At 38.8% G+C, this 26,735-nt stretch overlaps 4 protein-coding genes across 7 annotated transcripts in view; 1 reads left to right on the top strand and 3 right to left on the bottom strand.

The window, feature by feature from the left end:
* Window positions 1-5,262, top strand: part of LOC148083852 (USP6 N-terminal-like protein) — a 56,289-nt gene extending 51,027 nt beyond the window's left edge. For all 3 annotated transcript variants that reach the window (XM_087787042.1, XM_087787040.1, XM_087787041.1), the window contains one exon: window positions 3,115-5,262. In XM_087787042.1, coding sequence (XP_087643168.1) covers window positions 3,115-4,607 — 1,493 coding nt within the window. In that variant the 3' untranslated portion in view covers window positions 4,608-5,262. The remainder of the gene's footprint in view (window positions 1-3,114) is intronic.
* A 3,837-nt stretch (window positions 5,263-9,099) lies between these two features.
* Window positions 9,100-11,384, bottom strand: echdc3 (enoyl CoA hydratase domain containing 3). The gene is made up of 6 exons (XM_087785823.1): window positions 11,243-11,384; window positions 10,975-11,096; window positions 10,277-10,374; window positions 9,819-10,019; window positions 9,574-9,752; window positions 9,100-9,451 (listed from the first exon to the last, which is right to left on the bottom strand). The coding sequence occupies exons 1-6, from the start codon at window positions 11,377-11,379 to the stop codon at window positions 9,298-9,300; spliced, it is 891 nt and encodes a 296-aa protein (XP_087641949.1). The 5' UTR covers window positions 11,380-11,384; the 3' UTR covers window positions 9,100-9,297.
* Window positions 11,385-18,116: 6,732 nt separating this feature from the next.
* Window positions 18,117-21,288, bottom strand: kcnj8 (potassium inwardly rectifying channel subfamily J member 8). The gene is made up of 6 exons (XM_087787038.1): window positions 20,839-21,288; window positions 19,442-19,590; window positions 19,181-19,341; window positions 18,922-19,061; window positions 18,605-18,821; window positions 18,117-18,514 (listed from the first exon to the last, which is right to left on the bottom strand). The coding sequence occupies exons 1-6, from the start codon at window positions 21,186-21,188 to the stop codon at window positions 18,269-18,271; spliced, it is 1,263 nt and encodes a 420-aa protein (XP_087643164.1). The 5' UTR covers window positions 21,189-21,288; the 3' UTR covers window positions 18,117-18,268.
* Window positions 21,289-22,203: 915 nt separating this feature from the next.
* abcc9 (ATP binding cassette subfamily C member 9) overlaps window positions 22,204-26,735 on the bottom strand; it is a 33,133-nt gene continuing 28,601 nt past the window's right edge. Inside the window, exons 37-40 of one of the 2 annotated variants that reach the window (XR_015710755.1) lie at window positions 25,997-26,130; window positions 25,831-25,893; window positions 25,438-25,667; window positions 24,663-24,801 (exon numbers count right to left, since the gene is read on the bottom strand). Coding sequence is in view for 1 of the 2 variants with exons in the window: in XM_087787044.1 (XP_087643170.1) it covers window positions 24,664-24,801; window positions 25,831-25,893; window positions 25,997-26,130 (335 nt within the window). In the remaining variant the exon portion in view is untranslated. Of the gene's footprint in view, window positions 24,802-25,437; window positions 25,668-25,830; window positions 25,894-25,996; window positions 26,131-26,735 lie in introns of both variants that reach the window. The other variant, XM_087787044.1, reaches the window with a different exon arrangement.

The following is a 26,735-nucleotide window of genomic DNA, read 5'->3' as shown; positions in this document are numbered from 1 at the left end:
TAGGTGTCGCGGTCTGAAGGACCAGTGCTGTGGATGAATAAAGAAACCACACGTCTTTCGTTGTGTGCCTTTAAACGTCTTCTTGTAGAACCTCTGCAGTTTAGCTTGAGGCCAAATATACAACTGGATCCACAAATGTTTTCAGACCATTCAACAAGAATCCTCGCCTGCAGTGATGAGTTCAATGAGAGGAGGTGGGAACATGAGAGAGTAGTTTTTTATTTAGAAAGCTAGATAGTTATTTATGAGTCTCACTCGAAACCATGCTCACAGAAATGCAAGTTTCAGTTACACAACTTAAAACACGCAAACTATTGGCAAACAACTGTCCAGAGCTGGAAGTTTGTAATTGTTTATCATATAAGTTTGACTGTTTAGCGGGATTCAATTTTAACTGTTGCATAATCAAAAGGAAATTGTGTTGAATAGCAGGCAGATGTTGAAAATACATGTTCGGTTAGCGCACATTATAAGTAAAAGAAGAGTTATTACAGAAACCTTTTAAATTATTCTTCCTGTGTTTTTATGGTTTAAATGGACAACTTATTGAAAAAGGCGGACAAACGAGTCCACCTGGTGATTGTGAAGTGCTACTGCACAGAAAACGGGAACATTTAGATTTGTTTTGATTTATACATCCGGTTAAAAACTAAAATACATTTGTGGATCAAGATGTTGATGATTTGAGTAAATAAATAACGTGGACGATGTGTTTATTTGAAGGTTGAATTAACCTGAGGAAGATGCAAATTGCCATCCACAGGTTATTTGATTTTTTAAGTAATTTTTTTAGATCAAATTTACACATTGGTTGCTATTTCTGGACAATTATATTTGAATATCAGACATTTAAATTTCAAAGACGACTGTTAGAATCACTTTTTGCGTGACGATTGTTGTGTAACACTTTCTAAAGTGAGTCGAGGTGATCCTGGCTTGCCTGGACAAGCGTCTGACAGCGACTGTTTGAATGTCAACAGAGTATGTTAAGAAGGTCCTGGTGCTTCATCGGGTCGTTGATTCTGCTCTTCTGTCTCCTCATTAACCTGCTTTCTCTCCCTCTTCTTTGGAACATTGTTAGCCAACAACAACAAAAGTGTGGCCGTGACAGGGGTCCACATTCCCTCCTACAACAGTAACCGGTGGGCTTTCCTGACTGGTCTTCCCTCTCTTCATGTCTCTCTGTCCATCTGTCCCCCACCAGTCCGTCAGCTCGTCCTGTCTGTCGCCTGTCTGTCCAAAAAAAAAAAAAAAAAAAAAGCACTCTGGGTTTTTTTTCTTTCACAAAAACCACTCACTTTCCTCGGCTGCGATGTATTTTGGCTCAGCTCTTCCTCTCCTTTAGTCCTCCTGAGCGGGTGAATCACTAAGTTTAGCTTTTCTGTTTTTTTTCGGGAGTTAAAGATAATTGTGCAACCAGAATTAAAGACCTATCGGCTCAGGTAGAAGATAAGAGTTGTGATTAGAAGGCTTGTTGTGTCTCAAAAACGGCACTAGAAGGTTGAACAACATTGTTTCTGCTTCCCCCTACAGTTAGAACAGTGTAATTACAACATTATGTTGTGAAATCTAAAGTGTCTCCAGCCCCGCCACCACAGTCTGCTTGTATACTTTTTTTCCCGTTTTCTCTTCCTGAATCCTCTCGGTTCTTTGGCTGTGTTAGAAATCAATGCAACAGCCGTCTCCGACCCACTGCTGTATAGCTATTTGGTGGTCAGCAGGTGATCGACCGGTCGGCCCAGGCAGATTGTGTTATAAAGAGCGTTCTTTTGAATAATAAAGACCTTCGTGACTGTTCAAATCAAACTAATCATTATAGGAATTATAGGAAAAAAATGTAGTGTTACATTGTGCTTCTTTAAGTGACATTCAACATTTTCTAAATAACAAAACATTCTCAATATTTTCTTTATTTGTATTTTAAATTTGAAACAATACAAATAATGTGAGTAAAAACACAGTATACATAATAGTAAAAAAAATATGCAAATGTTAAAATTCGTTTAAAGTTTAAAACATGAAAAATAATTTATTTTCAGAAATGAATAAATCTCAATATAAAGTTAGGATTTAATATATTTATCAGGGAAACAAAATTATAAAAGATTGTACACTAATATACATGTATACTCAGTATCTTTGTTTAAAAACAAAATGTAAAATGAGAATAGTGTTTTCATATAAAGAAGTTAAAAATATAGAAATGTACACAATTATTAAGAATTTCATTCTATCTAGTCCAGAAGCAACAAAGTGTTTTCCTCACACTTGCTTTTGAGTTCTGAGAAATTTGTTGTTACAAGTTGGTCATACGTATCCCAAAACATTTCCGAAATGATAATGGAGCCAACATCCACTACACTAGTTATGGTAAGTTGGTACTACCTTACCGTCATTCGGAATGATTAGGACAAGTATAAGTACTACTACATTTAGAGGATTTGCTGCTTTTGTTTATAACGAGGAGACTCGACACCTGGTTCACTTTATGTGGTAAGACTGAAGATCAGTTCTAAATACATTTCCCTTGATCTGGATGAGGAAGTAGGTCAAGGTCAGCGGACCAACTTTTCATGGTCATGCTATTTTTTTTTTTTCACTTCCTGGATCACACCCACAGCACTTCCTGCAGCTGCTGCATCCTGGTCAGAGTCATCGTTTCACTTTCAAGATTCCAACACGTCCTGACATCACATGACTCCAAAGTTACCAGAATTAAGCAGCCGAGATCTATTCGGTTCCTCGGGGGAATCCTTTGTATCATGAGCTTCCTTAAGTAGGATGGCCACTGTGGTCTGGAGCACATTGAGGCAAGTTTAGATTATTTTAGGTTAACCCTTTCGCCGTGATAAACTGGGAAGGTGGGGTGGGATCACCAGTGGCAGTTGCGTCCCTGCTGAACCGTAACTGATTCTCCAACAGTGTTTCTGTCCTGCACTCTTTGCCTGTGGAAACTTTGTTTCTTCACCTTTTGCCAGTGAGTTTGCATGACTTCATGTTGCTGTTGTGACTCCTCATCCGACGTGAATCCACACACAGTGTTTCCACCCATTGCTTCTTCATCGTCCACCACAGTGCAGACCTGACGGGCCTCTTCTCTCGCTTGTGTTGCAGCTAAAGACGACGAGTCACCCAAGAAGCCTCTGGGGCAACTTCCTCCCGAGAGCGGGTCGGCCGTCGGGAATCACATGGCGAACGGTCAGACCCACGCGGAGCCAGCCGAGCCGCCCAAGGAGCACGAGGCGGCACCGGAGAGCAGGCCGCCCAGTCGACAGCGCAGGGACTCGTTGGACCGGCCCATACGCCACCACAAGAACGCGAGAAGAGATCGCGCTCGAGGCTCGCAAGAGTTTCTAAACGAGCAGCCGAAGCCCGAGCGAGCGTCGACGCCGTCCACGGCCCCCACACCGGTCCCCCAGCCTGTCCCTGAGAAGTCGGACGCCAACTCTGTCGTCAACCACCACTCTGGCGCGGCTGCACGCAAAGACATCGGGCCCCGCTGGTTCAAGCCTTCAGAGACCAAACTGGAAGCTGCCAAGGCACTGGCAGCTAAAGATACCCTAATAAGTCGAGAGGCTTCGCCGGCCCCTTCCAGCCCGGAAGATTCCGTCCTCACCCAGCGCCGGCCACGGTCCAAAGGGTTCGTCTCGGGCGCGGACCGTGGTTCCAACGCTTCCCAGTACGACAACGTCCCGGGAGTGCAGGAGCAAGAGTTTGAGATCCTAGAGCTGGAGCGACCTCCGTCCAGGATGAGGGCGCCTCGCAGCGAGACCCCCTTCAGTGTGTCGTCCTACCAGCACAGCAGCCCGAGCAGGGGCCCCAGCCTCGCCGGCAGCGTCGTCTCCGTCTCTTCAGGGCCCAGGATGATGCGACATCAACTCCAACAGAATCACCTGGCGGGATACCCAAGTGTCTTTCACACCCCTCCGCTCCAGCACTCTCCGGGCAGGACCACCACAGAGGTCCCCATCCTTCACCCCGCCTACAGCATCAACATGGACCACTACACTCCCCCCCCGGCACACTACCTAGAACAGACGTACGCCACCACGCGGCGACAGCCCGTCGGACTCTCCCCTGAAAAGACCCTCATGAACAATTCGTTCGCCACCTACCGTCGACAAACCCCGACCCCCGACGGCCCCCGCATCCACCAGAACGTCCGGCTGCCCGCGGAGCACGTGCAGCTGGAGAATCAGGGCAGGACCACACCCATCTACCTGCAGAAGCTCACCTCCACCGCACAGGTGCATGCACCGATGGACTACAGATTCGAAGGCCCAAGAACCGGAAAGACCCACCTACAATACGGGCAAGAAGGAGGACAGCGGCGGGCGGTCGAGGGTCCGGCGTGGGCCGCAGAAGAGGAGCTGCCGCCTCCGCCGTCCCCCGGCGGGATGCCGCGCTCCCCGAGCTTCCAACGAGCGCAGATGTCTCCCGTGCAGGAGTTCGTCTTCCCCGACAACCCCGACGGCAGGTTGCACTACAGAACACAATTCCAGGAACCGCCACTGGTAGTAAGGCAACAGCTCCCCCAGCTGTTCGGAGGACCTCACTACAGGCACGCGCAGGAGGCGTTTGCGGCGCAGGAGTCGATGCTGCTGTGATTCTTGACTCTGGTGAGGTGACGTCACCAGCTGCTGAGCAAAACATACTGACTGAAGATTGAATTTTATTTTTGGATGTACATCATTAACAAGAGGTGATCGTATATATAAATATATCTTGTAGCGTCTGAAATGTACAGACATCTTTTTTGGAGAATACTAGCAGGAGAGTTTTCCTGAGACCACGTCCATGTTTATTTTTTATACGTGTGGATCCGAGCACTCGATTAACACTTGTGTTTTTAAGACTTAGATGGATCCTTGAACATCACCATGTCAATTCTACATAGTAGATAAAAGAGGGTTTTCATTTAGTTGAGTTTTTTTTATAGTATTTCAGAGAAGTCAGGTGTGGATGTGGACTTTATTTCAACAGATTTATTTTAGGAAGAATGGAATATGAGCTGACCCGTGTTTTTCTTTAAGTCTTTCTGTATAGCCAGATGATAATAACTAGTTCAGCTTTATTGTTCTACCACACTGTCGCATTTACTACTGAACGGCTACACAAATGTGTCTCACGTGTATTTCAGCAGCTAATCCACAACACTCCGGTCTATCAACAGTATTGTCTTACTGTTCACGACATTCCTTAAGTTATCTTTTCGTTGCAGACGTATTCAGTTGTGAAATAAAATCAGGTTTGGTCCAAATGTGTTCGTCTCTTAACAGGTTAAGTTACTTTTTAAGGCACTTAATGTCACCCTGTCGTCCAAATCCTAGTCAAACGTTCAACTTTTCTAACATTTTCTCAAAAAAGTTGTTTTTAAATTGGTTAAATTAACATTTCAAATTTGAAAACGTTAAGCAAACCTACTTTTTGGATGATTTATTGGTTAAAGTAATATTCGAATGTTGGTATATTTGAACATGGTTTTTTCCATCAGCCCTCAACAAATACCTGCAGCCTGGAGAAAGAGGAGCCCAGTGTGGAGCTCCACCTACTATTCTACATTAATCCCAGCCCACTTTGAGAAGAAGAATCAGATTCAAAAACATGTGTTAAATACTTGGAATTTTTTGTGGTGACGGTACAGAATCAAAGAATGAAATGAGAAAACACTCAAAATAAGCAATACCTGCCTAATGGACAAAGATATAGATATATTATCTGTAACCGTTATTAGTTTGTCATCAATCGGTGACAGTAAGATGTAATTTGAATTTATTAAATTATTTCAGCAGAATTGATCGCAATAGACGATTAACTTAAATGTTGTAAACAGCACCATCTTGCGGGAAAAGGGTAGAACTTCATATTCAAATTCGTTTTAAAAGAATATTTGTGTCTAAGAAAACAAGCCCAACCCTGGAGTCCAACTTGATTTAAGATAATTCCACTTGTCTTTCTACATGCTAGCTGCCATTGTCTCGGTCACGTGTTTTCTTCCAGGAGCCTGATTTCTTCACAGCATGTTGAGAGGATGAGATAATTTAATATTGACGACAACAATGTCACTAGGAATTTATTTTTAAAGTTACACTTAATTCACCCAAAATTTAATTTTAATTTTCTACTGACCTTCAGGGTTGCGATCATTTTCTGGAATGTAGATATGAGGGTCCATATGAAGATGTCCAAGGATCTCAGTGGCTACTGTCTGTGTAGCATGTTAGCCTGTTAGCTTCTGCTACAAACTAGCTTAAAATATTCACTTGTTTGTTATTTCCGAACAATTGGAGGTATTTGGATGTTTAAAGTGGTTTTTTTTGGATGGGGCGGGCAGTGATGTAGACATACACTGTCGGAGTGTATGTTGTTGAGTTGAGGGCCACATTTAAAGAGCCGTCCTCGAGGGTCAGGCGAGCCTTTTTGCTGCCATCACTTGAGCCCGCAATGAAAAGAAATCGTGCGCGTTTATTGCTAAGCTTACAGTAATCATGCTAAACTATACCATCAAATAAATTAACGTTATATTATGTCATGTTTATTCAACAACATGGTAAAGTATATAATGTTTCTGTGAATAATTGTTTTTATTATTTATTATTATTAATCATTTTCTTTCATATTCTAGAAATAAAGCATGTTTTTGGAATGCTGACCACTGCAGACACTAAGAGTTGGATGAAATGTTGACAAGTGTTTTTCGTCTTCAGCACTTTCACAGGAAGAAATGTAGAAAAACATTTTGATATCCTCGACAATAACGACCAACCTTGGAGAGTCTGACGTGCAACATTCTGGTGAGAAGAGAACTTGAAGCAGAAGTACAGTATGTTGCTTTGAGATATAAAGACGGACACACAGTATCACACAAAGTATTCTTTGTATAATACATTATGTTGCAAGTTATTTCTGCGGGAAGTGAACATTTCAAATTATTGATGAAATTATTTTCAGATTTATCACCAGGTTTATTTCAGACACACACCCTTTGAAGACCATTCTGCTGAAGTGTGCAGTGAGGCCCCATTAGACCGGTCTGGAGAAGTGGATTATTATTTCTTGGAGACATTCAGTGCATCACAAGTAACACAAGCAGCAGAATTCCTTCCTCATGCAGCTCTTATTACACTTTATTTTCGTGTCTAAACCAGAAGGATCTGTCTCGCCTGCAATTAATACAAAAATCTGCAGCGAGAATTCTGACCCGCTCTAGTAGAAGAACTCACATTTCTCCGATCCTTAAAACTCTTCACTGGCTGCCAGTTTCTTTCATGATACATTTTTTAATTCTGGTTCTTACTTTCAGATCTATTCATGGTCAGGCTTCTCCTTACATCAGTGATCTGATCCAGACTTACACTCCAGCTCGGGCTCTGAGGACTGTGGATCAGAATCTACTGATGGTTCCTGAACACGGTTCAGGACCAGAGGAGAGAAATCCTTCCAGGCTGTTGCTCCTAAGCTTTGGAATGAATTCATTCATTGTTACTAATTCATTATTTGATTCATCAAATTATTGTTTATGATAAGTTTAAATAGTCACCCAGTTAATAGGTTTCAGATGAGTTAAATGGCAAATTTAAGATTGTGATAAATACTTTTCATGGATAACAATCATGGACTGACATTGATTTATTCTTGAATATGTGGACTTTCTATATTATATTATAACTAAATTATATTACACTATATATTTGAATGTATAATTTAGAGACATTCATAATCAAATCATAATATTGTAGCTATGACGTGTATATAATTAATTGTCAATGAAGACTGGTTTATAATGTACATCATTCATGGTTCAGTTTGCAGCATTCTTCAAGTGAAGCATATCCTAGTCCCTGCTGGTCCGCCTCGAGTCTCCCTCCCTTTTTCTACAGACCCGGATGGATGCAAGAAATTTGACGTACAGTATTTGGACGTCAGCTTCAGCAGCTTATGCAGAGCAAGCTCTTGCCCACCGTCTAAGGAGAAAGAGGTTCAGATAGTTTGCTAATGGGTTTGTTGAGGGTCAGAGGACCACATGTAGACCAAGTGTGCTACAAGTAGGTGGCTCCAAGTGAACAGCAAGTCTCGGGGCAAGTGACCTGCTGGAGGGTCACACCAGCCTAAAAACCTGCTGCATCTTGAATCATGAAGTTTTCTGCTGGATGGAGCTTCTGTGCTCTCCAAGGTGCTGACCCAGGATCTGTCAAACGCTGTGGACAGTATGGATCTAGAGACACTCTGGCTAAACCCTGGGGAGCAGAGTCAGTGTTCCTCCAGCTTGGTGTGAGTGTGCAGATGCAGAAGATACATTCATATCTATGGGTTGATCATGATGTGTAAACAAAATCTTAGTTTATCTTATGATATTGTGTTAAATCCAAACACATGAAACCTGCACAATAGAGCTGCATCACTTTTAATCTACAAATTGATATGAACACATATTTTCCCGATCAATGGTTCCCAGATCCATCCAGCCAATATTTTCAATACCTAACTATGATGGTTTGGATGATAGTTTTTCCATCGAATACTTGTCATTGTGTAAAAAGGGCTTAAAAGATTTTTGTTACTTGAAAACTTTTTTCACAATTGGTTAAAATTCTAAAATAAATTTAAAAGATCCAGCACAAATAAAACATAGTTAAGGGTGTTTTCTTGACCGATGCCTTATTGTGAAAACACACTTGAAATGATTTAATACATATTTATTGTATTTTTTTTAATTTGTTTGAAATAAAACGGTTTTGTATCAGAAAAGGAAACTAGTTGGTTTTTCAGTTTTAGGTAAAGTGAAGGAAAAAAATGTATCTTTTATAAAAGTTTTTAAATTTTTTACTTGGACTTTTCAGTAGAATATTTGATCAGTGACTGAACTCCGTTTACTTGTTAACACATCGGCAACTAACTTCCTAAACTGATTGTATGTTAAAAAAGTTACCGACTTGACGCGTCCAACTGCCACAATTGTCACCACCTTTCTTGGTTTTTATTCTGGAGAAGATTAATTCTCTTAACTGGGCCTGGACCTCAGTTAGAAGAAATAAAATAGATAATATTTAATTTTTTGCTGTTAATGTTTCATATCCACAAAAATTAATTTACACATCACACATTCAAAAAAATCTTTATATATGTTTATATTCAAGCTCTGAAAAATAAATATTCCCAACAGTTGAATTGCTGTTGACACCTCAATGCTTCTTGTTCATTACAAACCTTCAATTCCCACATAATTACAGCATAATTACAAAAATAGTTGATCCTAAAGACGCGAGACATTCCACGCTGGTCTGGAGGTGATCCTGGTTAGTCGTGAGCCTTCTCCACTCTGTGCTTCCAAACTGGTTTACGTTTCTCTATGAAAGCTCGGATGCCTTCCTGCCCGTCTATCAGCGCCAGGTTTTCAACCATCACCTTCGAGGCGGTCTCATACGCCGTGTCACGACTTTGAGCCATTTGTCTGCAAAAAAAAACGTCAAAGTGAGTACGAATCTTGAGTTCTCAAGGTAAAAAATCATCCTGAATGTCATGTCCACTTCATTTTGTCAATAAAGTTGTAATAAAATGAGAAACTGGACTCACCTCTGGAACGTAGCTTTTCCCAGAGCGACTACAGGTCGACTGGACTGACAAACCCGCCGAGCGATCGCCAGCGTCACCTCCTCCAGCTGCTCCTCAGGAACCACTTTACCGACCAGCCCGTGCAGCAATGCATCATGGGCCGAAATGGGCGTTCCAGTGAACAGCATCTCCATGGCGACCTGGAAGAAACAATCACCAGCACTTGAGAGAAATCCTTGACGCGACTTCCCTTGCAGGACTCTGACCTTCCTGGGCACGGCTCTGCCGATGGCCACGGCCGGCGTGGAGCAGAACAGACCCACGTTGACGCCGGGAGTGGCGAAGCTGGACTTGTCGGTCGCCACGGCGATGTCGCAGCTGGCAACAAGCTGGCACCCGGCCGCCGTGGCGACTCCATTCACCATGGCGATCACTGGAACAGGGATGTCTTGTATCAGAGTCATGACCTGCAGGAAGACGCCGGGAAAGTTTAGGTTATCTAGCGGCAAAGGTTAACATATAAAGATGAAAGTAGGAAAAATTGAAGAAGAAATGATGTTAAAACGCTTAAAAAAAATGTAGTTAGGTTTTAAATCTGACTTATTTTTGTCTTCAAAAGAGATAACTTAACTGCTCTGTTTGTACCTTTAACTCTAGAAGCTTTAACTTCCTGCTGACAGTTAACCACAGTGGTCCAGAAGAGAAGTAACTCATGAAAACCCACCTCTGAACAAGTGCTGAAGACCTTGGTGTGATGTTCTCGACCCTGAGCAGAGGTCAGCTCCTTCAGGTCATGTCCGGAGGAGAAGACGGGACCGTTGGCTTAAAAAAAAAACATTTCACGTTTATCTTGCATTTACCAGACATTATGATACATTTGACAAAGGAACAGCGTAGTATTCAGGAGTTATATCTGGGGCAGCAGAAGCCGAGAAGTGTTTCAGGCTTTTCCTTGATTTTCTGGAACTCCTGTTGTGTTATCAGTTTTATCTTGACCTTTAAAGTATATACTTTATTGAATATTGTTTTGATTGTTTAAGCGCTTTGTGACCCTGGTCTGGAAAAGCGCTATACAAATAAAAATTACTTACTTACTTACTTACAACACACAGAGTAGCCGTGAACACTTGCCCCCTGCTGTCCATTTAAGATTAGTTAGATTGGTGTATAAAAATATTATTATTAAATGAATCAAAGTCAGGCCATTTGTGGCATAATATGGTCTTTTTCCACCTTCTAAAAAAATATATATATGGAAAATGTATGATGAATAGAATAACATTAAACATTTTCATTTTGTTTACAAGTTGTTACGTGACATAACTTGAGTCAAGTATGTGTGCGTGTGTGTGTGTGTGAGCAGAAGAACAGGTCGAGGTGTGTTTGTTGCTGATCTTTGACTGACATTCATGAACAAGATACCTGAGATGACGATGACTCTGAGATCATCGCAGTGCAGGTCAGTCAGCAGGTCTTCACGCAGAGACTCCAGCATGGACAGAGACAGAGCGTTTCTTTTCCTGGGATTGTTCAGGATGATCCTCCTGGAAACACACCAGTGAAGTTAATAAAGTTGTCCTTTACTTGAATAAATAAACGGTTCAAATGGAGCACAAGTTGTTCAGTGACTTGTAACATATGGGCTTTTTTTTTTTTTAAACTAAATAAAGAACATTAAACCTGGACTCACCTGATCCCGTCTTGTTGATGTCGCACAGTCAAAGGTTCCGGTTCCGAGTTCTGCGAAAAGAACCGAGAACCATACAGTAAACTCGTCTTGTGGAGGCGAAGAAGACGCGAAACTCTGCAGAGACCGAGACCAGCCATGTTTACAAGCAAGGACACACTTCCTGGTTACGTCAGCACGTGGTTAGTGACGACACACAGGAAGACCTACGACTAGTTTGGCCTTAAAAAAACAATTTCAACTAAGTTAAATATTTTCCTGTATTTTTCCACCTTCTTTGAAATACAAAGGTATTCTATAACAATAAAACAAAAATAGAATGATAGCATATTTCCCCACCAATGCTGTTAATCTATCTTAATTACATCAATTGATCCTTTTTTAATCCATTTAGGGTTTTTATTCCGTCCACATTACAGCTTGTTTTCATTTATATTCTTCTTTCTCGTAGCATGATATCCCAAATAAATGCTTATTAAATCATTTGGCCCATTAGTAAATGTATTTGCTCACCGTGTGTGTGTATATATATATATATATATATATATACAGATATATATATATATATATATATATATATATATATATATATATATATACAGATATATATATATATATATATATATATATATATATATATATATATATACAGATATAGACAGATATAGATAGATAGATAGATAGATAGATAGAACTTTATATATATATAATATACATATATATCCATGTATATATATGTATAGAACCCTGATGCAGAATTGACTATATATTCCATTATATATACAATTAATCAGATTAATTAAATGATTATTAGATTGACTGTTGTCACTTGCAAAATTACAAAACTCGCAACATAAAAACAACACTTTTGATATCTGTTGGTCAAGGTTAACGTCAAAGTTCATTTTATTCTTTTGAATCAAAATAATAGTTTAAATGTTGTAATTGTGGACAGTAAACTGGTCCTGCAACACAGACCATGTGTATAAGTAAATTCAGAGTAGACTGTACTTTCTGAGGAGGCTTCGATCATTTAACATCTGCAGGAAACTCCTCTGCATGTTCTACCAGTCTGTGGTGGCCAGTGTTTGATGCTGTGGTGTGTTGGGGTGGAAATGTGTCCAAGAGGAGTGTCAACAGGTTGGACAGGTTGATCAGGAGGGCTGGCCTCTGGATAAACTACTGTCCACCATAGATGATGACATTCTCGAGTATTGTTTTGATTGTTAAAGCGCTTTGTGACCCTGGTCTCGAAAAGCGCTATATAAATAAATATTACTTACTTACTTACTTACATTCATCCTCTGAACACTGTCATCAGTGAGCAGAGAAGCAGATGGAGCACGAATTATCCTTCCCATGATGCAACACTAATAGACTCAGGGACTCATTCATTCCTCGTGCTATTAGACTGTTTAGTTCTGAGTTTGGGGGCAGGGGTGGAGTAAAAAGATGATTCTATTCTATGTTAATCTTTGTATCCTTTGTCTTTGTTACTTTTCTTTGATCTATGTTCTTTATCTTTAGATTTAGATTGTGTCATCTTGAACTTTTTAGTTGCCTTTTGTTCTTGCTTTGTTTTTATGAATGTATAATCTATGTGCTGGAAGAACAATCTCCTGAAAGAGATTTCCAGAAGGATCAATAAAGTTCATCTATATATCTATTATAATCGAGCTCGCAACATTTAAGACCAGGCTCGGCAAGTGTGGCCCCTTGAAAGTAAAACTATGAAACCAATCATGAATTGTTTCTGTTTATTAACCTTTTTTTTGTACCTATTTTTCGTCATTGACTAAAAATCACTTTTTATTGTAGAATGTATCTCTCTTTTTCTTCATCTTTTGCGAGTACATTCATAATGAATACTAAGTGAAACAAAGTGCTTTTAATTAACATATTTTGAATACTGTTTCTATTCCACTAAATCTGCAGGTTCTACAATTCTATTTTTAACACAAAAATGGTTAATCTGTCTTCGATTCGAATGTGTATTGATACAACTCAGTGTAATTTCAGAGAATGATGGTGTTATAAAAAGTTTATTTGTAAGTTTAACAATGACTATCAAACTATGTTTTTGCTAAAAAAGCCACAAATGATAAGCAACTCCCAATCTGGCTCAACCAATAAAGGATGGTTTTATTTCGTTTCTTGACTCTTATAAAGGCGCTATATAAATAGAGATTATTATTATTATTATTATTATTATAAAGCCTTTGACTCAATGAGCATCATTCTACTGTCCTGTCCTTTAAGATGTTTTGATTTTGGCGATTTACAAACATTTTTAAAGGACAGGCCAGTAGAATGATGCTAATGGACTCAAATGCTTTATAAGAGTAATAATAAATAATTGATAATAAACATCATAATTTCTCTTTCAATGACACAAACCTATAAAGAAAAACATATTCCTCCAACAAATTTTTGTTTCTTTAATTAAAAAGCTTTATAAAACGTGTCTTATATAGTTCTGTGAAATTTAAAAGTATAGAGATGTGTGCACTACAAATTTAATTTAGATGAGCAAAAACTAGAAAAATAATTTGTTAATTCTCAAACTTTAAATGCTGGCGCATTAGTCTACGAAGAAGTAAAATAAATATAAAATTCAAGAACGCCAGAAATCAGTTGACGTATGGCCTCTTGTGGCGAGAAAGAGTATTGCAGGACTACACCTGCTCACTTTTCCCTTTACTTTATTGTACGATCATTTAAAAAGAAACACTTTTACACATGTCGTCAAGACATTCCACAACCTTCAGCATGACATGTATTTCAGAATATATTTCTATATTTTCAGATTTTTTTAATAAGAGTGCCAACATTAATGTCTGATTGAATGCAGTAGGAATGTAGAAATGGTCAGCTCTAAAGTGCACCTAGAAGATATATATAAGATATATATTATGTTGCTGCTTCGGTAGATTTGGATTTAGTTTGCAGCTGAATTTACGATGAATCGTCTCTAGCCTTTTTTCCATCGATAAATGCAACGATAACGACTTTTATTTTGTTTTCCTAGTCCCCCTAAATGCACCACCGCGTCCTCCAGGAACACGGAAGTTGTACAGAAAATGGAGGGAAACGACAACATGTTTGATTTTTTTTAAATAGACACACAAGTATCTTAGTTGTTTTTCCCGGTCAACCTGACACTGTATCCCAGGAGATAACAGCACACGTGCTGACTATGGAAATATTCTTCGTGGGTCACATTCATGAAGCGTGAGTAGAACGAATTTGTGTTTAATATTTTAGTATTTAATATCTGTTTTAATTCAACAATGGGCTACAGCAATGTATGGAATGTTTGAAAATATGATTTAAACATAACACAATTGAAATGTGTATTTGAATTGTGTTATGTTTAAATCCTGTTTTAAACATAACACAGGAATCTTTAGTGAAAGGGCAACTAATGTACAAAAAAAAAGTTTTCTGACTTACTCAACTGATGATGTTTTGAAGTCAAGGCGAACGAGAGGTTACGAGAGCTAGTCCATTATGACGTAATACTTGGCTTCAAATTAGAAGAAATTAGCAGTTGTTAAAGCTGTTAAGCAGCATGTTAAATCTATCTTTGTGTAAATGTTAATTTAAAAAATAAAAATAATGTTGGCTGATGAAAGGCCAAAGTAACAAGACATGTAAACAATAATCAGGTATATTTTCCAACAGAGAGGTTTCCTAGATAATACGACATATGTTTGTGTCAGCAGGTGATATTTATGACTTTGATATCACTCCTCTGACTGTATTATTTATTTTCTGCATTTATTGTCAAATCATTTATGTTTCCAATGGAATATGTTCTATGTTCTACAGAGGTAATATTAATGGTGAGATTAACGGTGAAGTTAGTTTGATACTGTGTATTCGTCCCGAAACCAGCCCAGTCTTCTTCAGATACATTCAAGAGCCTCTTCAGCTACAGTGGTTAGTCTATATATTTATCGTCTGATATGACAGTTATGTTAGGATGATAAACAACATCTGTAACATCCCTGCGCTTGACTGTCCCGTCACAATTCCTTGACTAAGAAAATAAAATGTTGTTTTTTTTTAAATCCACAACTACGGAAAATAAAGTTTGTTTTTTTCCAAATTACCCCTAAAATTATTCCAATTTCCGTTTCCGAAAGGCAACAACAAAGGAAAATATATATATATATATATATATATATATATATATATATATATAGTTATTGTATGAAATGATTATCATTTTGATCAGTGTCTGATCTCAAACATCTTTACCCAGAGATTGAATATCATTTGAATGGAAAACCACAGGCAACAATAAACTGTGTCTTGTGAAGCAAACTAGTCCATCTGTTGCTGTCCCGAATGGAACCATATTTTCTCGAGCACCTGCGTGTGGAGGAACCAGTCAGCATCTAGGGGTTTGCCTCTTGATAAACGGCTGGCTGCCATGTTCCAACGCCTCCTAAATGTGAAGAGCTAACATTGCTGTGGCAGTTCTCTAAACTTCTTCATCTGCCCCTGACTATCTGGCCCTCACAGACGGCACCCCATCCTTATAAGCACCTTTCTATCCGTACTCCTATTTCCAGATGGACAGGATTAAGCCAGATATGAGTTTTAAGGCATGGTGCTGAAATGGTCAGCACTCTGGACAGATCCTTTTTTGGCTTGACATGCTGATTTATAAACCGTCATTGCAGAGTTGTACTTTTAAGCAGACCTGGTGGAAGCAGTAGTGATGCAGTGGCCATCAGAGTGTCCTCTGTCTGAGGCATTCTTCTAGAGCGATCCACCAGTTCTTGGATGTATCACAGATATAGCTTTGAGCTTAAAGAGGGTGGTGCATTCACAAGGAAACAGCCATATTCATATAAAAAGAAAAAAAAAATATATAAGATTGAGTTTTTTAAACATGTTGGATATTGTAGACATCAGCGTAATGGTCTTAAAGTCATGTTTGCAGTGCAAGGGTGTCTACATTAGCCTTAACTGGATGTCTTTGTATTGAGACTTTAAGTCACAGCTTCTCTCCACCATGTCCATATAGTGAGCAAATTGTCGGATCTGAATTTGTTAAGCTTCAAATGCTGAAGTATCCACCTTAAAGTTCGTTGCAGTTTTATTTGGACCAACCTGGATTTTTTGGCGCCTGTGACCGGCAGGACCTAGGATCTCTCCAGCTCTTCTGTGTTTAAAAAGTTGCCTTCGAAAAGTCCTGCTTTTGCTCCGCTTTCACTGCCTCAGTGAGGTCATCAGCGCTGCATATCAGCCTGTTGAATGCTTGCTCCATTGCAAATAAATCCTTTTCTCTGAATGATCTCTTCACAAGAGAAAAGTTGGATTTGTGTCTTTCAGAGACATGGCAGAGAGAGGAAGAGTTTGTTCATCTTAATGAACTTTGTCCTGCTGGCTGTTTTGTTCTAGGGAAACCCCGCCCCTTTCGTCGTGGTGGTGGTTTAGCTGTTATCTGCAATGATGGTTGTTCATGCAAATTGATTCAGACACAGGAATTCACTTCTTTTGAGTCTCGAATGATCTTGGTTGGTTCTACAACACCTTTTTATTGTTTGTCAATGTACCATCCGCCTGGTCCTGTGGCAGTGTTCTTAAAGGATATCTTCCATTATTCCAATGGAATCTGTTCTTATTCTTCAAGACTTTAATCTTCGCATTGATGACGTCATATCTTGCTCTGCTAAAGAACTTTTAACATTAAAAGAAGAAGCCTTTCATTTTTGAGTAACATGTTTCTGAACCCACCCAAAAAGGCCACATTTTAGATTTAGTTTTTACTCTTGGCCTGGACTTTTCTAGTGTGTCTGTACATGATGTCCATCTGAGTGATCGTTCTCTTATTTTTAACCTGGACTTTTTCCCTGAACTTAAGCCCTTGAAAGTCAGGTCTCAGAGGCGTGTAATCTCAGCCGATACTGCAGACAGTTTTTCTGCTATTTTTGACCCTCTTTTCTTCGATGATTGCCTTAACGTGGAAAATTCACTGTTTCACTAATCATTGTGAGAGATACTGGGTCAAGTGGCACCTGTTCAATCGAACTTGACAATTAAAAAAAAAAACATACCCTTGGACAAATGAAGTTCTCCTGAGTCCGACCTTTTCAAAAGACTGAGCGTCTCTGGAAGTCCACTAAACTTGAGGTGCACAGACTTCACTTCAGGGATCTGATGTCCTCATACAATGAGATAATGGAAAATCCCAGATCTGATTACATTCGGAAATTGTCAATACGGCTTGTTTTCCATTGTGAATCTCACAAAAATGTTATATTCTACAAAACCCTAAGTAACTGCGACACTGGTCCAGGCGTAAGCCAGAAGAAAGTAGAGAAGCCAGTAGAGGGCAGTATAACACCTTATCAAGTTTCTGTCAAATGGCTGTTTCTACAACAAAACTTTGTACATGTTGATTATTTGGTTATAATGTAATAAGTTGTGTAAAGTTGTGTGTTATGGACTGAGGTCAGTACAAGTTGAGTTTTTATTAACTTTTAGTTGACCGAGTTACAATGAATAAGCCATAGATAATTACCATTGTAATGTAAATGTATATGTGAGGAAAGATGGCGAAGTTTGTCAAGACCAGAGTAGGACTTTGTTTATAGTGATAAATACTTGTTTGTATAAAAGTATTACAGATAGTATATATTGTTTATTTTGATGTAAGAGGGTTATGTTTATGCAAGTAGAATATGAAAGTTTGCCTAGTTTCTATGATTGGTACTTATACAGTATCCCGATCCGAACAGCAGGGGTTGTCAGTAGACCAACCTGGTCCTACAAATAGGACTAGTTTTGTATATCAAACATTAAGTACATTCCTTTTCAAGTAACCGTGTTTATTATTATAAACCCACAACAAAAAAAAAGTAATTTAATAAGGAATCTTGCGTAACACAGCAGTGATTGTCGAAACTTCAGATTAAGTGAGTCGGGAACCAACTTATGACGCGTCCACACTAGAGTTAAACGCTTCTTTCTCAACAGCAGGACCAGGGCAGCCAGCAGAACGCTGGCTTCGTGTCAGGTAACGTTTAGGCTCTGACCACCTTCCGTTGGCGTGAAGAACTGGACTTTGTTCGACACCATTGTGGAGTTGTTTCGGCGGAGGCTGCCTCCTCCAACACTTTTACGCATGGAGTTGTTGCGTCGCGTGGAGTTCCTCTTACGCAGAGAGTTCTGCTGCGACATCTCACTCTTCTGGAGGCTCTGGATCAAGATGGACGGCTTCTCATCCAGTTCTCGAGCGCTGCAGCACGGAGTAGTGACCTGCAGGGCATGTCGACATGTTCAGACGTTCATGTTATCATCATACCAACAGAAGGTTCCATCATTTGGTAACTAGTCATAACAACATACCCTGACAGTGTTGCCAAACTTGGAGTAGTCCACAGAGTAGACCCCCTCTTCTTCTGTTACTATGGGAACGAAGCGATGTCCCCACTGGATCTCCTCAGACACGTAGGAGGTTCGGGCCTGCGTAGTGATCCCGGTGGTCTCCACCACACCCTCCAGGATGACGATGACCTCCAGGTCGCTGCATTGCAGTTCCATCGCTGACAGGTCATAGAGAGGACTGAGGAAAACAACTGTGTTAGTGACTGCTGGTCATGTTACACACTACATATTGTATACCAATCGAAAAAAACATATTTTAGGGGGCGGGGGGGTGAGACCTTTGTTTGTCAATGATATGGCAGATGATGAGAGGAGCCAGAAGAAAAAGACTGTTACTGGACACTGCACTCTCAGTAGGTACGTCAATCTGGTGGATTGGAATCACTTCACCCTCTGGAGTTGTGGTCTTTCTCACCACCTGCAACAATCAAATAGACCATTTCGTCTTGTAAATTTTATTTATTTTCAGTATATTTATTATTGCTGATATATGTGAATATAAGATTTAAAGATGATTTGAATCAGCAGGAGACGCACTTGTAACCTCACGGTGGCTCCGATGATCATGCTCTTTCTCAGATCCCCGATACGGATCATGAAACACAGACTATTGTTTCTGACTGCAATGACGGCGTTTCGGCTGAAGATCAGAGTCTCAGCACGACGATTGGACTGAGCCGTCTTCATGAAGATGCAACCTGGATGAAACCGAATGAGGAAATAAGTGGTCAGAGCTGCTTTCAACACCATTCATCATTTAAGACTTAAGGATTAAAGACAGACAACTGACGTCCTTACCGAGCATGACGGCATTGATGATGAGTCCTACGATGTTCTGAATGATGAGCACAGTGATGGCTGTAGGACAGTGTTCCGTGATCATTCGACCTCCAAAACCGATCGTCACCTGAACCTCGATGGAGAAGAGGAAGGCAGACGCAAAAGACCTGAGGAGGACATTGGAATCAATTGACTTCTGAGCTGGTTTATCAATTGATTTACTACAGAGCCCAGACATGATATAGTAGAATAACACATATGTATATATATTAATGGCAATGAAATTCTTGTTTTGTCTGTCAAAAGCCGGGTATCAATTGGTAAAGCGAAGCACTCTTGATCTAAAGGACACTGGTTCGATCCCAGCACTCAGCATTGTACTATTTAACACTTTTATTTTAAAGATCTTAATGTGTTGCACATGCAGTAGCAAACCTGCGCTCTCTCGCCTCCTTCATTTAGTAAAGGCATGTACTCTGGTCAGATGACTTTTATGTTAAGTTTTTAAGATTTTTAAGACTCGAAGAGACGACTTTTTGTTGGAAAAACAAAAATATTTATACAGAACTATTACAGACCATGATGTCGTTTCTGGTAATGTGTGCTTTAAAGTAACGATATGGGCTTAGGATGCATAATTCAGCATAAAAAATAAAGGTACATAAGTATTTAGTATTGATAATTATTGGGTTTATGCTAAAGAAAGTGGTCCAAAGAACACAAATCTACAACACAATTAGTTCTCTTAAAATATACACGTGTACTTAAATGTGTGAGTGCAGGGATCAGACCTGTACCTCCATTTTCAGAGTGGGTTGCAATACTAATTGAGCTATTCAAGCTGGTGTAGTAGATCGTAAGAGATAAATTAAAGAATTAAAAGAATAACTTTTTTTTTTACCTTATCATCTGTCTTCAATGAATGTTACAGTTAAAGAACAAGATTATCTGACTCTTGATCACATCAGATAAAGTAGGGATACATTTTCACTTCCTGCCGCTGCAGACTCTGACACTTCCGGAACTTTTCCAAAAGCAGTTTTTTCCTTCTTACACCACTTTAAGGGGGGACAATGGTAGACTTAAAATAGACTTTGTTTAAAACACGAAACTTTCAACTGCTCTTGTTACCAACAAGCTCCCACTCTGGAGCCGACATTTTTTTGTTCACAAATACTTTGTTGAACTGCTTTAAGGTTTTATACAGTTTTCTTTTTGAAATCAGATGCATATTTAGAAAAATATCGACACTTTCATTGGTTAAGTGTTTGTTTTTTTTCCATCATAAGTTCAAGTTTCTGAGCATTTAAAACTCTCTCGTCCAGAAAGATGGAATAACTATACTTATAAAAAACTTAAAAAAAAACAACTTTTGTCAGAAATCCGACACAAGTTCTTGTTCAAAAAGTCCTTACTTGACGTCAGTGACGCAGTGGGTCTCGTTGTGGCGCTTGGGGTCCAGGTCTCCGTGCGCAAAGGCCACCAGCCACCAGCTCATGGCGAAGAGCAGCCAGCTGCTGACGAAGGTGGTCGTGAAGATGACCAGCGTGAAGCGCCACTTCAGGTCCACCAGGGTCGTGAAGACGTCCTGAAGGAACCGACCCTGCTCGCGGATGTTCTTGTGGGCCAAGTTGCAAGAGCCGTTCTTGGCGATGAAGCGCGCCTTGTTGATCCGGTCTCGGAACACCGGTCTGCGGGGCATCCGTGAGACCAGACCCGGCAGACCGAACTCCTCCGGGATGATACTTTTTCTCGCATCGAACATCTTGGCGGGTCTTCTTGGAGCTTTACGCACAGTTGGAAGGGCTGAAGAGTCGATGGATGTTTGGAGGAGAGAAAGTCCGCCTCCGCTCACTCGTCCGGAGAGGCTGGTTCTGAATCCTGGACTGCTGTTGACGCAACCAGACTTCCAGGGTCCGGAACCGGTCACAGCTGCTGCCTTCAGGGGCCTCCCGAGTCCATTAATGACCTCGCGGTGGATTTAAGTATAAATCAAAGATTGTAAAAGTTGCCCAAATCAATTTGCCAAATTTGAATCGAACATAATTTTATGTTTAAAATAAACTTTCATTTGCCATTAAAACAAGTCAGATTTACGTTGAGCAAGAATCCTGTTCTTCCTGCAGATGGCGAAATTCCCCACATTTGGGCAATGAATACCAGTAAAAATATATAAGCGATCACGTTGAAATCTTTCGATCCGATAACTTTTATTTTTAATGAATTAATAGGTCAATTCATGATGCAAATTTTGAAACTTTTTCTTTTGACTATCCTCATTATTCTCCACTTTTCTTCATCATATTTGTATTTATTGTCCCTTAAAATGATTTTAAAAGTGAACCAAAGTGCTTTTAAATATTATTTAAACAATTTAACGATATGGCTCATATTTATATACAATTCCATTTACAACCATACAGTGCTTTATTTTAATAAAAATTCAATACCCTTTCTGGCATTTTGAATTATGTTTTGGATTAAAACTACTCTATGGGACAGCAGTCTTTTTAATCATCCGTAGATCCAGAAAGTAATTCAGTATTTTGGACTTATCATTGGTAGAAAACTTATTTTTATAGTTAAAAAAGCCCTTCCTGAAATCTTTACTGATTCTTCTCTTGTTTATTTAATTTCTGACTGGGAGGTGTTGGTGTACAATACTATTCAGTAGTTCTCCAAGTCGATGAATGTTTTTTTTTTTTTCAATTAACCAAAATGGTCATAATACAAAATAGGGTCCATATAAGGTATAAAAGCATGACTGGTTCATTGCACATTCAGAATTTTATTTAAAAAACAAACAAAAACATTATTGAAACAAATGTCAAATGTAATAAAGTCACATTTTAACAGCTGTTATTGGTTCACTGTAATAAAGTAGCATAAAAACATTGTTTCCAGTGAAACGTATCTGACAAATGTTAAAAAACTATGAAATAAGTGATAAAATGGTGTGTATGATAGTAGCTGCTGAGTCTTCATGGCTGACACCTTCCAGTGAGCTTTTCAACTAAATGTCACCAATTTGTAGAAAACTACAAAAAGTTTCTATTTACATCAAAATAATCACTGTAGTCTGTTACTACTCAACATACTTTTGTGAAGTACACACACGCGAGACAAACTCAACAACGTAGTGAGACAGAATCATGGAGGCAGATCAAGGTGAAGAGTCCAAACCAAAGTCTGTGTGTATAATAAAAATTAAAATATGATACAGTGCTGGTGGATTTATAACAATGATTATTGTGATGATCTTTAACAACGACAGATCTTTTATAAAAGCAAACAATATAAATGTTGTTAGATATATAAAGGGACAATAGCACAACCCATCGAGACGTCCCCTCAGAAGCTGAGAATGGTGTCAGTAGAAATATACTGATAAAAGAAATACTTCTGAACGTCTCTGGTATTGATGGGATCTACTGTGTCTATTGTCCCTGATGAAAAATCAGCAAAGCATGACTGCAGACAGACAGAAGGCTCATCAGGTCAACGGTGACGCCCTACAGTGTTTGTACTACTGAAGATGGAGCAAGAAAACAAAACTAACTTTTTCATAATGTTATTTGAATACCCTAGAATAAAATAAGCTGTTCACTTTTGTGCCTCTTGAAAAAAAAGATACATTTCATTTATCAATGAATCTTCCGGACAAAAAAAAAGAACAAACCTATTTTGAATACAAGAGAAAGCAAAACTGTGAGGCTCAGTTGACTATAAAACATGTACCAAGCAGCATAAAACAAGAGCAACGATTTAAAAAAAAAATGACATTGTTCTTTTGACTAGTGTGTAAAGTTTATCCATGTTAAGTGCCTTTGTTGATGGTTTTTTTTTATTTTTTTTATCATTAGTGAGTTTATTATTTTTGTTTACTTAAGATGAAGTCAAGCTTTAAAGTGAGATTATTTTGTGTTTTTTAAAGAGAAAAAAAAGTTTTTATAAAGACTCCTCATTTATGTTAGCTACAATGCTAACAGATTGTAGAGCGGCACAGATCAAGATTGCATTTTTAATCTTCACTTTTTAAATCTGACATTATCACATTATCGCTGTTATTAATCCTGTCGTCTCAATGAAACATATCTGGCAAACAATAATTCATTTCTGTTTAATTTTAGCTACTGCTGCTGCTATTAGCTAGCAGTGCTAGCTAGCTAGTTTAGCAATTTGAAAATCTAATATTTTACTTCTCAAACCAGCAGTACCTAACAGTCTAACTTTACAAACATACTGTAAGTGAAGGCCACTTAATTGTACATTAATAACACTGGTGTTAGAAAAGGCTCTTGAATCTGTTTCTATCTTTAAATTATCTTCTGTGAGCAGCAGCTTCAACCAACGATGTTCATAGTTAAACTCTATTAAAAGAGATGAAATAATATTGAAAAAATGAACATTTTAAATCCTAGAATCATATTTGTTAAAAACATGTCTCATTATGACATTTTATTTAGAACAATGACGATGAAATTGAAAGTGATGGTTTAAGGCAACTCTGTCTGTGCTGTAATGTAGTACCATACCATAATACCATCATTCTTTCCTGGTCTCGTCACCATGACTACTGTAGAAAACATGGATGAGCTAGTTAGCACGAGTTAGCGTTTGTCTTGATGGATCCAACTGTGCTGTGTGTATTTACAGAATGTATTAGAAAAATATGAAAGGACTCCCTGAAAGTTATTGCTTAAGATAAGAGTTTGGTCGTGTTGATAACACATTTTGACTTACTTTACTTTACATTCAAGTAAGCTATTTGTAGAACTAAAATTGAATATGAGTAGCGGGAAGAAGGGTTGAAATAGTTTAGGATTATTTCATCATTATAATGTAGTGACAGTATTAAATCTAAAATGATGCCACTCACTGGATTATACTAATAATAATTAATTACATAAAGGTAATAATACATTTCCCCAAAAATGTATGCCCTTTATTATGCAATATTATGCATTATGTTATTTGTCTCCAGTTCCATTTTTAAATGTCTAAAAGTTATTTAAGACGATAAAGCCACTGGAGGAAAATCATGTTTCAAACATTCAAGCCAGTAAGAATGGGTTTGATTGTTTCAAACTTTATCAATCTTAACACCGTTTTTAATTTCTGCACTTAAGAACTAAATGCAAATTTTTCATGAACCCAGTTTGAGATTAGTAACGCGAGCATTGAATAGGAAGTGAGTAAAAATAAAAATGATCTCCGAAATATCTTGTGGTTTCTCTGTTCTACATGTCGGCTCTGACGAAAGAGGCGAACATCCCGTTCTCCTGCTCCAGAAGAGTCTCCGGTTTGTCGTATTCCAGAATGTTCCCTCGTTTCATGACGATGACCAGGTCGGCTGTTAGGATGGTGTGGACGCGGTGCTGCGGTCAAACAAGAGACACATGAAGTCTTTAAACACTTATATATATATATATATATATATATATATATATATTTCTACAAACTATTTGGAGCTTTTGTAAATTACTACAATTAAAGAAAAAATAGTTGAGTTAATGAGTTAAAATGGCATTTTATAAATTTCTATATATAAATCACAATTTGGAAAGAAAACCGTTCCAATATAATCAAAATAACAGAATCTTAATTAAATAAACAAAACAAGTACATTTTTTGGTAAAGAAAATTATAACATTATTAATGATTGGTACACTTTTTTTTACATTTCTAATTATTCACTGCTAATTTAAAGAATTGCATAAATTAAATAAATTCAATTCCAAAGACAAAACAACATTCAATTTAATTATTTATTTATATGTTATTTATCTATATAAAAGCTTGTATAAAATGTTTTGAGGGAAAGCGATTATATGTAGCTTCTATCTATGACTTTTACTAAAAAAAAATAAACACAAATAGAGATTTTAAAGCAAAGAAACTTTGACTAAAGTAGCAAACGAAAAGAAAAACCTGTTTTTAAAACTATGTATTAAAAAAACGATCAATGCTTCATCTACACACTTGTGACATGCAGACATTATGGAGGTACCAACCAGTCGGCCAGTTGCAGTAAGACTTGATCAGACCCAGCAAGAAAGTTTGAAAAGACAGACAGCAGGAAGGCGGTGAGAGACTCGGGCCAGGTCTACTTGTGAGTCCTGACCAGCACACTGAAGAGACTGTCCTCCTGTGCCAGCAGCTTGGGAGCGGAGTCATTCTCTACCAAAACCCCTGAGGAGAAGACCAGCACCTGCTCGGCATTCAGGATGGACGAGACCAGGTGCTGGTGATGGGATTGAGGGAGACAAAGGACACGGAAGTGGAAGGAGAGGACAGAACAAACAAACATGGTTGAGAGGAGACAGTCAAGAAGAAGAAATATAACTGATGAAAAACAGTTATGTTGAGACGCCACGACTTCATTGAGGCGTCAGATAAATACTTACTGCGATTGTGACGACGGTTCTGTCGGCAAACGCCGTCATCACCACTTTCTGCAAAATGTTTTCCTGCAAAAACAGAAAATACATTGTCGTCACCGACATGTTGTATGAGAAAAACAATTGACTTCCTCTGACAGCAGTGGTTGATGTCATTTGAGGAAGTACCAACCGTGGCCATGTCTATGGAAGCGGTGGCCTCGTCCATGATCAGGATGCTGCTCTTGCGGACAAAAGCCCGAGCCAGACAGAAGAGCTGCCTCTGACCCACGCTGAAGTTCTCTCCTCCCTCTGTCACCACCGCGTCTGAAAACATAAGAGGTCAGCCACAGATATTAGAGATCTCTCATTCTTCATCATCCACTCCAAATAGTGTCAAAAGTGCTTCGTCAAAAGCAATACAACTGGAGGATCAGAAATGAATAATGTTGTTGGGACAGCGGGCGACAAAAAGCAGACGACCCAGGATGCTCAGTCTTACCCTACTAGCGGAAAACACCTGGACTTGTCAGCTGACTACCGTCATTTACAGACTATAAGTCGTTACATTTTTCACACGCTTTAAAAGCCTAAAGTTTATACAATGATATGATGCAAATCCATAGGTTTTGACAGGAAGCAGAAGATACAGAGATCCACTGTTTTCTATTTATTTATGTATCATCTTGACATTTACTGCCACATTACAGGGACTGGAAAAAGCACTTGTTTTAAAAAAAATATATTAATATATTTAAAGAGAAAGATAAAATAGAAATATTACATTTTATGTTACAGCATTAAAACGATATCGGTTTTTAGTGGATTTGACTTTAAATATTGTTAATACGTCAAATTTCGAATTCATCCCCTCAGTGTGGTTTTAAATGTCATTCCAAAGTTTATTCAGTTTAAAAACCCAGTTTGGTTAC

This window comes from Callionymus lyra, chromosome 3 (genome assembly GCF_982586985.1).
Source record: "Callionymus lyra chromosome 3, fCalLyr1.hap1.1, whole genome shotgun sequence".
Classification (NCBI taxonomy): domain Eukaryota; kingdom Metazoa; phylum Chordata; class Actinopteri; order Syngnathiformes; family Callionymidae; genus Callionymus; species Callionymus lyra.
The sequence above is the reverse complement of the archived record's forward strand: the minus strand, read 5'-3'. Positions and strand labels throughout refer to the sequence as shown.

Bases quoted from the DNA above. Each gene is read 5' to 3' on its own strand.
- echdc3 (XM_087785823.1), bottom strand. From the start codon at position 11,379: ATGGCTGGTCTCGGTCTCTGCAGAGTTTCGCGTCTTCTTCGCCTCCAC. The intron at 10,020-10,276 runs GTGGGTTTTCAT...GTCTTCCTGCAG, and splicing joins TCTTCAGCACTTGTTCAGAG to GTCATGACTCTGATACAAGA. The intron at 9,753-9,818 runs GTCAGAGTCCTG...TGTTTCTTCCAG, and splicing joins GCAGAGCCGTGCCCAGGAAG to GTCGCCATGGAGATGCTGTT.
- kcnj8 (XM_087787038.1), bottom strand. From the start codon at position 21,188: ATGTTCGATGCGAGAAAAAGTATCATCCCGGAGGAGTTCGGTCTGCCG. The intron at 19,062-19,180 runs GTGCGTCTCCTG...TGATTGTTGCAG, and splicing joins GAGCCACCGTGAGGTTACAA to GTGGTGAGAAAGACCACAAC. The intron at 18,515-18,604 runs GTATGTTGTTAT...CATGCCCTGCAG, and splicing joins AGTTTGGCAACACTGTCAGG to GTCACTACTCCGTGCTGCAG.